General features: G+C 62.8%; 1 protein-coding gene across 1 annotated transcript in view; it reads left to right on the forward strand.

Moving 5' to 3' along the window:
* Positions 1–12356, forward strand: part of ADAM22 (ADAM metallopeptidase domain 22) — a 55095-nt gene that overhangs the window by 21370 nt on the left and 21369 nt on the right. Inside the window, 11 exon segments of the mRNA XM_064167159.1 lie at positions 2151–2214; positions 3107–3176; positions 4537–4610; positions 5637–5711; positions 6227–6298; positions 7384–7550; positions 8399–8483; positions 8798–8888; positions 9835–9886; positions 11574–11673; positions 12094–12165. Coding sequence (XP_064023229.1) covers positions 2151–2214; positions 3107–3176; positions 4537–4610; positions 5637–5711; positions 6227–6298; positions 7384–7550; positions 8399–8483; positions 8798–8888; positions 9835–9886; positions 11574–11673; positions 12094–12165 — 922 coding nt within the window.

Genomic DNA, 12356 nt, shown 5'->3' on the forward strand with positions numbered 1-12356 from the left:
TCTTCCTCATGCAGAGGGGAGGCTCCCTTTAGGATTTCTCCTGCCCTGTCCCTTTCCTTCACAGACCTGCTGGCCACAAGCTGTGTGCAGGGGACAGGATCTTGAAATCTGGAAGGGTATCCAACTGTGCAAGAGCAGAGTTTGTTTGCAGTGCCTCACTTCAGTGCTGATGCAGCTGAAGTGTCTGCAGCACGATGAGGAGGGGATCCTGCCCCTCTGCTCTGCTCAGACCCCACCTGGAACCTTGCATCCAGCTCTGGAGTCCTCAGCACAAGGACAGGGAACTGCTGGAGCAGCTCCAGAGGCCGCAAAGATGAGCAGAGGCTGTGGGCACAGGCTGGGAGAGTTGGGGCTGTGCAGCCAGGAGAGGAGGAGGCTGCAAGGAGAGCTCAGAGCTGCACTTCAGTATCTGCAGGGGCTGCAGGAGAGCTGGGGAGGGACTTGTGACAGAGGAGTGACAGGAGGAGGGCAGTGGCTTTGAGCTGAGAGGGGGAGATTGCACTGGAGATTAGGAAGAGCTTCTCAGCAGTGAGGGTGGGAGAGACTGGCACAGGTTGCTCAGGGAGGCTGTGGCTGCCCCCTCCGCGAGGTGGTCCCCAGCTGCTCTGCTCTGCTCCCAGCGAGGTTGAGCAGCTCAAGAAACCTGAACCCAGCATTCAGTGCAGGCAGGGAGGCCTGAAAATAGCAACTTAATGCATCCTGAGCCTCTGCACAGCTTCCAGCAGTGCTCAGCCAGGGGGCTCAGCTCCTGCTGCCTTCCGGGGGGAGAGCCAGGGAGGAGGAGAGGCTGCAGAGGTCCCCTCCTGCCCTGCTGCTGGGGCTGTGCTCCTCGGGCTGCTGCTGCTGCTGCTGCTGCGTCCCCTTCAGCACTGCTGTTCAGGCTGGGCCCTTCCAGCACGGGTGGTGAAAGAGGCTTTCTTCTGCCCTGTGTGGCTCAGCTGTGCCTTGAGGAGGGCCTGCCCTGTCCTCCCGGCCCAGCAGATCGCAGGAGGTAGTGCTGGGGTGGGTTGGGAGAAGTGCCCGAGGCGCTGCCGTCCTGCTGCGGGTGCAGCACGGAGCTTGCTGCAGTGGGGGGGACTGAGAGGGGCTGGAAGGGACCTCTGGAGATCACCCAGCCCAAGCCCTTGCCAGGCAGGGCCACCTAGAGAGGGTCACACAGGAACACACCCAGGCGGGTTTGGGGTGGCTCCAGAGGTCTCCAGGGCTGCTCCAGGGCTTCAGCAGCCTTGAGTTAAACCTCCTCCCCATGTGGAGGCTTGGAGAAGAGGAGGCTGAGGGAGGGTCTTCCAAAGCTTACGAGGGTCCAAGGGGTGGGTGGCAGGAAGATGGGGCCAGACTCTGCTCCATGGTGCCAGGACAAGGGGCACAAAATGGCACATCAAAGGTTCATCTGAACAGGAGGAGCTTCTGTAATGTGAGGCTGCTGGAGCCCTGGAGAGGTGGTAGAGTCTGCATCTCTGGAGACATTCCGAGCACACCTGGACCTGCTCCTGTGTGCCCTGCCCTGTGTGCCCCTGTCCTGGCAGGGAGCTGGGCTCAGTGACCTCCAGAGGTCTCTTCTGTGGTCCTGTGAGCAGAGAGTTCAGAGAGGATACTCTGGGTGCAGCCCCTGCTGCTGGGCTGTGAAGAAGCTGTGGCCAGGCAGGACCTGCAGCCCTGAGCCTCCTGGTGGCTTCCACAGCTCCCAGGCTGGGCCAGGACTTTGCTGCCCATGCTGGTGGAGACCAAAGGCACTGGGTCTGCTGGCACTGGGCTTGCCAGGGCCACGTTTGTGTGTTGGAGAGCAGGGCTGGGGACACCTGGAGATCAGGGACAGTGCAGCAGTGGTCAGGGAATGGCACAGGCTGCCCAGGGAGGTAGTGGAGTCCCCATGCCTGCAGATGTTCCAGAAAGCTGTGGCCATGGCACTGGAGCCTTGGTTTGGTGGTGGCTGGGCTGGGCTGGGGCAGTGGCTGGGCTGGGGCAGTGGCTGGGCTGGATGTTCCCAGAGGGCTCTTCCAGTCTCCATAGTTCTGTGAGGCTGTGCAGCCTCTGGCACCATGGCAGCTGCTGCCTCTTCTGTGCCCTTTGCCAGCTGAGGAGCCGGTGCAGCCTGGGTGCCAGGTGCAGTGGGGCAGGGGTGCTAAATGCCTGTGTCTGCTGCCCTGCAGTGGAATGTTCTTCGATGGCAACCACACCTACCTGATCGAGCCCGAGGAGAGCCACAGCTCCGACGTGAGTGCCGCTGCGAGCAGTGCTGCTGGGGCCCAGGGGCACAGAGAGCACAAGGAGGGATCCTGCTGGGGCCCAGGGGCACAGAGAGCACAGAGAGGGATCCTGCTGGGGCCCAGGGGCACAGAGAGCACAGGGAGGGATCCTGCTGGGGCCCAGGGGCACAGAGAGCACAGAGAGGGATCCTGCTGGGGCCCAGGGGCACAGAGAGCACAGGGAGGGATCCTGCTGGGGCTCAGGGGCACAGAGAGCACAGGGAGGGATCCTGCTGGGGCTCAGGGGCACAGAGAGCACAGGGAGGGGATCCTGCTGGGGCCCAGGGGCACAGAGAGCACAGAGAGGGATCCTGCTGGGGCTCAGGGGCACAGAGAGCACAGGGAGGGGATCCTGCTGGGGCTCAGGGGCACAGAGAGCACAGGGAGGGGATCCTGCTGGGGCTCAGGGGCACAGAGAGCACAGGGAGGGGATCCTGCTGGGGCTCAGGGGCACAGAGAGCACAGGGAGGGGATCCTGCCCCTCTGCTCAGACCTCACCTGCGGCACTGCCCCCAGCTCTGGGGCACCCAGCACAGGGGGCCTGGAGCTGCTGGAGAGGGTGCAGAGGAGGCCATGAGGACGTTCAGAGGCTGGAGAACCTCTGCTGTGGGGGCAGTGGAGCCGCCTCAGGTCTTGCCAGTGAGAGGTGGTTAGGGGCGGTGGGATCAGACCCCAGCTGGGCAGCAGAGAGCAGTGCAGTGCTGCTGCCCTGCCCCTGCACGTCCCCCGCTGCAGGTGCTGGGTGGGGAGGAGCTGCGGAGCTGTCTGTGCAGTGCTCCCGAGCTGGGCTGTTGGGGTGGAGCCCCTGCCTGTGAGCTGCCCTGCCCCTGAGCTCTGGGTGCCATCCTTTCCTCTTTCAGACTGACTCCCATTTCCACTCTGTCTACAAGTCCAAGCTGTTGGAGATGCCCTCGGATGAGCTGCCACCTGGTATGGCATTTTAGTGCTCATGTCTCAGCTGTGCATTGACTTGGGGTAGTCTGGGGCCTGGTTTGTTGAATGCCCACCCCTGGAGGGGTTTCCCAGGGGCAGAGCTGTGGTGCTGAGGGACATGGTTCAGCCTCAGCAGAGGCAGAGAATGGTTGGGCTGGGTGAGCCTGAAGGTCTTCTCCAACCCAAAGCATCCTGTGGTTCTCTAAGTCTCCAGACCTCTCTGCTTCTGTCCTGTGGTTCTGCTCCCTTTACCCTCTGCCCCTTCCAGCAAGCAGCCAAGAGCAGCTTTGGTGAAGGGGATCTGGCCCAAGAACAAACCTCTTGGTGCTTATGATTTGAGGTGTGAGAAGCTGAAGAAGGCCCAGAGGGATTAGCAGGGAAGAAGACTGTGGAGAGTGAGCTCTGCCAGAAGCTCCTCAGGGCTCTCCCGACCCCAGCACATTTGGCTTTGTGACTGTAATCTCCTTAGGGACTGGATTCTGCTAATGAATTTGGGATGCTGCTGGGAGAGCTCTGCCTGGCTGCTGCCTCTGCCTCACTCCATGGGAGCCCTGAGCTAAGAGTACTGCAGGCCCAGCGCTGGTCAGCTGCTGGTGCAGAGCACCTGTGCTGCCTTCTGACGCCTGCCACCCCCAGCTCAGCTGCCTCAGCACAGCAGATGATCAGCAGTAGGGGTTCCAGTGAGAGCCCAGCCCCTGGGCACGGTCCCACGGGGCCTCCTCTCCAGTTGGAGATGAGCAGTGAGGAGTGGCTGCTGCAGCCGACGTGTGCAGGAAGCTCCTGCTGCTGTCGTGTGGCAGCAGGGAACTGAGGGGCCACACTGTCCCCTGCAGGGGGGGATCAGTGAAATCCCCCCTGCAGTGCTGGGGCCAGCTCTGGAGCCCCCAGCTCAAGGACATGGAGCTGTAGGAGCAGGGCCAGAGGAGGCCACCAAGGTGAGCAGAGGCTGGAGAGCCTCTGCTGTGGGCACAGGCTGGGAGAGTTGGGTCTGTGCAGCCTGGAGGAGAGAAGGCTGCAGGGAGAGCTCAGAGCAGCCTGCCAGGACCTGGGGGGGGGGCTGCAGGAGAGCTGGGCAGGGACTTTTGGCAAAGGAGTGGCAGGAGGAGGGAGGATGGCTTCAGACTGGCAGCAGCTGGGCTGAGATGAGCCAGGAGAAGAATTCCTGCCCTTGGGGAGGCACTGGACAAGCTGCCCAGAGCAGCCGTGGAGGCTGCCAGTCTGGCAGCCAGGTGATCTGGGCCCTTGGGCAACCTCTGGTGGGAGGTGTCCCTGCCCGTGGTGGGGGTGGGGTTGGTCCCCTCCAGCCCCAGGCAGTCTTCGATGTCATCACTCTGCCCTGTTTGTGCTTTCTGCTCAGAGTTCTGGCACATGAACACCACGGCACAGGAGCTGCTTGCAAAGCCTAGGCACAGGAGGAGGAGGAGGAGGCAGGTAGGTGCCAGCCTGCTCGCTGGGAGCTGTGTGCCACACACCAGGGCTGCTGTGTGGTTGCTCCACTCCTTTGGCCAGGAGGACAGAGTATTCACACACCACTCACTCCCCTCCCTGCAGGATGCCCTCTCCCTGCAGCTGTTCCAGGCCAGGCTGGATAGGGCCCGGAGCAAGCTGGGCTGTGGGAGGTGTCCCTGCCCGTGGCAGGGGTTGGCACTGGATGAGCTTTGAGGTCCCTTCCAACCCAAAGCAGCCTGTGAATCTGTGAACTGACACAAGGTTCTCAGAGGCAAAAGAGAAGGGAGGAAGACGTCAGAGGAGTGGCAGAAGTCCTTTGGGAGGGTCTCCATTGGCATCAGGAGGTTTGCTGCCTCTCTGCCATCCTGCCCTTCTTGTGTGCTTTGGAATGATGCCTCAACTCCCCTGGAAACCCCAGGAAGAGCAGCACACAGCCATAAGTCCAAAGGGCAGAGGTGGGAACCTGTCGGTGTGAGGCTGGGGAGTGGAGTGGTCGCAGAGGCTTTTCCTGGGGAGCTCAGCAGGAGTCCCGTTCTCTGGAATAAAGCCAAGGCTTAGGGCCACTTTCAGAGGCAGAGCCCCCCCTGAGGGTCTGCAGGCAGCAGGAGGCTGGATCTGCAGGCAGCAGGAGGCTGGGGTCTGCAGGCAGCAGGAGGCTGGGGTCTGCAGGCAGCAGGAGGCTGGGGTCTGCAGGCAGCAGGAGGTTGGGTCTGCAGGCAGCAGGAGGCTGGGGTCTGCAGGCAGCAGGAGGATGGGTCTGCAGGCAGCAGGAGGCTGGGGTCTGCAGGCAGCAGGAGGTTGGGTCTGCAGGCAGCAGGAGGCTGGGGTCTGCAGGCAGCAGGAGGTTGGGTCTGCAGGCAGCAGGAGGCTGGGGTCTGCAGGCAGCAGGAGGCTGGGGTCTGCAGGCAGCAGGAGGTTGGGTCTGCAGGCAGCAGGAGGCTGGGGTCTGCAGGCATCCCCAGGCCCCTTCCTCCCTGCTGGGCTGCTGCAGTTGTCCTCTCTGCGCAGGTCGGTCGGCTCCCGCGGAAGGTTGAAGAGGAGACCAAATACATTGAGCTGATGATTGTGAACGATCACCTGATGGTGAGGCTGGCACCCTGCAGCTTGCCCCCTGCCCAGCCCCGGGGCACCTCAGCTCCAGAGCCAACAGCAGAGGGCAGGGTGGCCCTCAGAGAGGAGCTTGTGGTCTCCTTAGCCAGAGCTGAAGTGGTCTCTGAGCGCTAGCCAGGAGGTGTCACCAGGGCTGGGTTGTTCAGCCTGGAGAAGAGGAGGCTGAGGGCAGAGCTCACTGCTCTCTGCAGCTCCCTGAGAGGAGGCTGCAGCCAGCTGGGGCTGGGCTCTGCTCCCTGGGAACAAGGGACAGGAGGAGAGGAAGTGGCCTCAGGTTGCTCCAGGGTAGAGTTAGGTTGGAGATGAGAAGAAACTTCTTGACTGAAAGGGTTCTCAGAGCCTGGCACAGGCAGCCCAGGGAGGTGGTGGAGGAAAGGCTGAGAGCCTTGGGGCTGTAGTGCTGGCAGAGGGGCAGCCTGGGGGGATCTGCTCAATGCAGCCCAGCCCCTGTGCCAGCTGTGTGTGCCAGCAGCTGTCTGTGTTGGCAGTGCAAGAAGCATCGCCTGTCCGTGGGCCACACCAACAGCTACGCCAAGTCGGTGGTGAACATGGCAGACCTGGTGAGTGCCCCTCAGCCGAGGGCTGGGTCTCTGCTTCTCTCCCTGGCACAGGCAGGAGCTGCCAGGTCAGGGCATAGCCCACAATGACTCCCGTGAAGACTCCCAGTTTGCATGATCTGATCAGTGCTGTGCAATGCTGCAAGGGTGGGAGGCAGCAGGGTGGGGCCAGGCTTTGTTCAGTGGTGCCAGTAAACAAGGGGCACAAAGTGGCACAGCAGAAGTTCATCTGAGCATGAGGAGGAACTGCTGTAATGTAAGGCTGCTGGAGCCCTGGGGCAGCTGCCCAGAGAGGTGCTGGGGCCTGCATCTCTGGAGGCATTCCAAGCCCACCTGGAGCTGTTCCTGTGACTTGCTGAGTGCTTGGTGAGGTTTGGGTGTGCTTGGTGGGGCTCAGGGGTGACTTGCTGAGTGCTTGGTGAGGTTTGGGTGTGCTTGGTGGGGCTCAGAGGTGACTTGCTGAGTGCTTGGTGAGGTTTGGGTGTGCTTGGTGGGGCTCAGAGGTGACTTGCTGAGTGCTTGGTGAGGTTTGGGTGTGCTTGGTGGGGCTCAGAGGTGACTTGCTGAGTGCTTGGTGAGGTTTGGGTGTGCTTGGTGGGGCTCAGAGGTGACTTGCTGAGTGCTTGGTGAGGTTTGGGTGTGCTTGGTGGGGCTCAGGGGTGACTTGCTGAGTGCTTGGGGGGGTTAGGTGTGCTTGGTGGGGCTCGGGTGATTTGTTGAGTGCTTGGGGGTGTTGGGGTGCTTGGTGGGGCTCAGGGGTGATTTGTTGAGTGCTTGGGGGTGTTGGGGTGCTTGGTGGGGCTCAGGGGTGACTTGCTGAGTGCTTGGTGAGGTTTGGGTGCGTTGGTGTTCAGGGCTGGGTGTGTTTGGGTGGATGCTTGCTGGCGTTTGTGTGCTTGCAGGTGTGAAGGATTGGGCTCATGTGTTTGTTGCTTTCAGGGGTGGGTTTTGGGTGCCGGGTATTGTGTCTGTCGGTCCGGAGGGGCCGAACCCCCTGGCAGCCCCTGAAGGGTGGCGGTGCCAAGCTGCTGCTGCCAGGGGTGAGCTCTGCCCGGCCTGACCTGCCTGCCGGCCGTGTTACCGCCCAGATATACAAAGAGCAGCTCAACACCAGGATCGTGCTGGTTGCCATGGAGACCTGGGCCACCGATAACAAGTTCGCCATCTCCGAGAACCCGCTGGTGACCCTGCGGGAGTTCATGAAGTACAGGAGGGACTTCATCCGGGAGAGGAGCGACGCAGTGCACCTCTTCTCGTGCGTCCCTGCCCTGCTCCTGCCCTGCTCCTGCCCCTGCCCTGCTCCTGCCCTGCTCCTGCCCTGCCCTGCTCCTGCCCTGCTCCTGCCCCGCTCCTGCCCTGCCCCTGCCCTGCCCTGCTCCTGCCCTGCCCTGCCCCTGCTCCTGCTCCTGCCCCTGCTCTTGCCCTGCTCCTGCCCTGCTCCGGCCCCTGCCCCTGCTCCTGCCCTGCCCTGCTCCGGCCCCTGCCCCTGCTCCTGCCCTGCTCCGGCCCCTGCCCCTGCTCCTGCCCTGCCCTGCTCCTGCCCTGCTCCGGCCCCTGCCCCTGCTCCTGCCCTGCCCTGCTCCGGCCCCTGCCCCTGCCCCTGCTCCTGCCCTGCTCCGGCCCCTGCCCCTGCTCCTGCCCTGCCCTGCTCCGGCCCCTGCCCCTGCTCCTGCCCTGCTCCGGCCCCTGCCCCTGCTCCTGCCCTGCCCTGCTCCTGCCCTGCCCTGCTCCGGCCCCTGCCCCTGCTCCTGCCCTGCCCTGCTCCGGCCCCTGCCCCTGCCCCTGCTCCTGCCCTGCTCCGGCCCCTGCCCCTGCTCCTGCCCTGCTCCGGCCCCTGCCCCTGCTCCTGCCCTGCTCCGGCCCCTGCCCCTGCTCCTGCCCTGCCCTGCTCCTGCCCTGCTCCGGCCCCTGCCCCTGCTCCTGCCCTGCTCCGGCCCCTGCCCCTGCCCCTGCCCCTGCCCTGCTCCTGCCCTGCCCCGCCCCGGCCCTGCCCTCCCCTGCCCCTGCCCCTGCCGGTAGCGCTGCCCGGCCGCCCTGCGGCGCTCGGCGGGGCAGGGCAGGGCAGGGCAGGGCGAACCTCCGTGTCCTCTGCTCTCGCCGCAGGGGCAGCCGGTTCCAGAGCAGCCGCAGCGGCGTAGCGCACACCGGCGGCATCTGCTCCTTGCTGAAGGGAGGAGGAGTCAACGAGGTAGGCGAGGGCCGCTCCGCGCCGTGCCGGTGCTGGGCTGCTCAGCTCCGCGCTGGGCTGCGGCTCCGGAGCGGGCCGGGCAGATTGACCGGGGACCGAAACTCGCTTCCCGGCAGCTCCCGCAGCGTCCTCACCCCTGCCTGCAGCCACAGCGGCAGGGAGCAGCCCTGCTGCTGCTTGTCCCCAGCCAGTGCTTAGTCGTATGGCAGGGGGTTGGGGCTGGGTGGGCTTGAAGGTCCCTTCCGACCCAAGCCCTGCCGTGAATCCCTGGAGCTATGAACTGATTGCGCTTCCTGCTCTGCTTCTCCTTGCAGTTTGGCAAACCAGACCTCATGGCAGTCACCCTGGCACAGACCCTGGCCCAAAACATTGGCATCTTCTCAGACAGAAGGAAACTTCTAAGCGGTAAGGCTGCCTGCTTGGGCTCTCGGGCTCAAGGCAAAGACCTCATCAGCTGCTAGGCTGCCCAGGTCTCCTGCTGCCCTTGGAGGTTGCCCAGGTCTCCTTTATTTGCCACCCTACTGCTGGCACCTCTCTGTTCTACCCTTGGTGTTCAGCTCCTCAGTGGACCCTGTTCAACTGCTGTGCTTTCGTTCCCGCTCCTGCCACTCCAGGCCTTTCTCACAAGTCCCTGCCCAGCTCTCCTGCAGCCCCTTCAGGTCCTGGCAGGCTGCTCTGAGCTCTCCCTGCAGCCTTCTCTCCTCCAGGCTGCACAGCCCCAACTCTCCCAGCCTGTGCCCACAGCAGAGGCTCTCCAGCCTCTGCTCACCTTGGTGGCCTTCTCTGGCCCCACTCCATCTGTTCCAGGTCCTTGAGCTGGGGGCTCCAGAGCTGGCCCCAGCACTGCAGGGAGGGTCTCAGCAGAGCAGAGGGGCAGAATCCCCTCCCTGCTTTGGGTGCAGCCCAGCACAGGGCTGGTTTCTGGGCTGCCAGCTGACCTTGCTGGCTCGTGGGGAGCTGCTGCTCACCTGGCACCCCCAGGCCCTCTCCTCAGCTCTGCCCTCAGCCATGGGGCAGCAGGAAGTGCTGACTCATGATCTGCAAGTGCAGGAAGCTGACACTGCACTTTCCCCTAAGTCATAGAATGCTTTGGGTCAGAAAGGACCTGCAGAGGTCATCCAGACCAACCCCCTGCAGTCAGCAGGGCAGGGCACAGAGGAGCAGGAGATGTGCTGCAGGCTTTGGAGGGCAGGTGCTCAGCATGCACTGCTTCAGGGAGTCAGCAAAGGATGCTTTTCAGCTGGTGTGAAATGAGGGGGATTGGGTCCCGGGTGGGCTGTGTGGCAGGAGGGGTTAGGTTTGGGGCTGGCAGACTCCTTGTGTGATGGTTTTGATTTGTGTTCGTTGCCAGGGGAGTGTAAGTGTGAGGACACCTGGTCTGGATGCATCATGGGAGACACGGGGTAAGGCCTGCGGCTGCAGGACGCTGTCTGGGGGGAGAGGGTGGAAGGGAGCTCTGGGGGTCATCCACTCCAGCCCCCTGGCCAGAGCAGGGGCACCCAGGGCAGGTCACACAGGAACACACCCAGGTGGGGCTTGGAAGTCTGCAGAGCAGGAGGCTGCCCAGGCTGTGTGGGCAGTCTGCCTTCACGCAGCGACCGCAGAGAGCACTGCTGCTGGCATCTCCTGCGAGTCACAGACCCGGCTGGGTCGGCAGGGACCTTCAGCCTCATCCAGCCCCGACCCCCTGCCGCAGGCAGGGGCAGCTCCCACCAGCACAGCTTGCTCAGGGACTCATCCAGCCTGGCCTTGGATGCCTCTAGGGAGGGGGCAGCCACAGCCTCCCTGGGCAGCCTGTGCCAGTGTCTGCCCAGCCTCACTGGCAAGAATTTCCTCCTCATCTCACTCTCACTCTCTGCTGTCCCAGCTCAAAGCTGCTGTTGCTTCTCCTGTCACTCCCAGCCTTGTCCAAAGTCTCTCCCCAGCTCTTCTGGAGCCTCTTCAGGTCCTGGCAGGCTGCTCTGAGGTCTCCCTGGAGCCTTCTCTACTGCAGGCTGAGCAGTTTGCAGGAAGAGTCAGGTGCATCAGATGTGTAGAGCAGCCCCTGTCAGAGGAACATGAGAAGGGAGCCGATGGCTGTGCTGATGCAGCTCCCAAAGCCCAGCACTCAGGCAGGGCACTGCAGCACTGCAGAGAGGCAGAGGCATGCTCAACAGCTTTGCTCCTGCCAGCTTGCTGCAGAGGTGTGGCAGCACAGGCCCATCCTCATTCTTGAGATGCTCTTGTCAGGTTTCCTAACCATGTCCCTTGCCAGTGGTGCTGCAGGAATCCTTTATCTCTGTCTAGGTGGCAGCAAGTTCATCTGAGGGGGAAGGAGCCAGCAGCAAGCTTTGTCTTCCGCAGTGCCTACAGGCAGGAATGAGCCTGTCCTGAGGGGCTGAGGGGAGCAGGTCGTGCCTGAGAGAACCAGCAGCTGTGTCAGGAGACTTAGAGCTGCATGAAGAGGACCTACAGGGAGGGACTGCTCAGAAAGGCTGTGGGGATGGGACAAGGGCAATGGTTTGGAGCTGGAGCAGGGCAGAGTTAGGTTGGGCAGCAGGAGGAAGCTCTGCACAGTGAGGCTGGAAGGCACTGGCACAGGCTGCCCAGATTGAGACCCTGTCCCTGGAGACACTCAAGATCAGACCTGATGTGTCCCTGTGCAGCTGCACTAGGTGGAGGTGTCCCTGCTGCCCACAGAGGGGTGGGCAGGATGAGCCTGGAGGGTCCCTTCCAGCCCAGTGCCATCTGTGACTCTGAATTGGAGCTTTTGGCATGAAGGAAGTTGGTGCCATGGTTTAGACCTCTCCAGAGCAGGTCCTGGCTGTGAGCTCCAGGCAGTGTGCAGGGAGAGTAGAGCTATTTGGCGTCAGATCACCTGGGGACATAGTTTAGACCTCTCCCTTTCTGGGAGCTCTGCCCCTGTGCAGAGTTTGTCACCTGCTGAAATGGTTTACGGATCAGAGCGCCCAGCAGAGAGGCTGACTCAGGAGGCTGTGTCTGGAGCTGTGCTGAAGGACCACAGCTTAGTTCTCTTCTGAAAGGAAGAGACAGGAGAGAAGGGCAGTGAGGAGCTGAGCCCTCAAGGCTTGCTGCCTGCTGTCCCTGCAGGTACTACCTGCCCAGCAAGTTCTCCCGGTGCGACGTGGAGGAGTACCACGAGTTCCTGAGCAGCGGGGGGGGCGCCTGCCTCTTCAACAAGCCCACCAAGGTGAGCACAGGAGTGATCAGCTTGGGCAAAAAAGGGCACCTGGGAAATGCCACCCCGGGAGGTGCCCACAGCCAGGCTGTGCCGGCAGGAGGTGTCCATGGCAGGAGGTTGGGGCTGGATGGGTTCGAAGGTCCCTTCCAGGATTCTCAATACCAAATGCCTGCATTTTAGCTGACAGCAGCTGGGAGCTGATACTGCAGCACCTCTCTGGCCAGTAGGGTTATGCCCCACAGGCTTTAGTCTAGACCCAGCCCTTCTGCAGCCGGTTCTGGGCATCAGGAATCCACTCCCCTGCTGCTTGCTCTCACACTGCAGAGTGGGCAGAGTGCAGCAGGCGCTGGCTGAGGAGCCAGGCTGAGCGGTGTGGCAGTCAGTGCCCCGGGTGAGCCCTGCCCCTTGACTTCTGGTCCTGCTCCACAGCTTCTGGATCCCCCAGAGTGTGGCAATGGCTTTGTGGAAGATGGAGAGGAGTGTGACTGTGGCAGCATAGCGGTGAGTGCCAGGGACTTGCCCTTGGCAGCTGGGCTCTGCTGGCCTGGGTGCTGCTCAGCACTGCTCTGTGGAGGAGGGCAGGAGATTTAAGATCCTGTGTCAGAGGCTTCACCATCCCTGACCTTTCTCTGTCCTGTTTGGCACCACAGGGGCAGCTCCACACAGGTTCTGAAGGGTGGGGGGGAGTCGGG

The sequence above is a fragment of the Pogoniulus pusillus genome, chromosome 28 (genome assembly GCF_015220805.1).
Source record: "Pogoniulus pusillus isolate bPogPus1 chromosome 28, bPogPus1.pri, whole genome shotgun sequence".
In the NCBI taxonomy this organism is placed as follows: Eukaryota; Metazoa; Chordata; class Aves; order Piciformes; family Lybiidae; genus Pogoniulus; species Pogoniulus pusillus.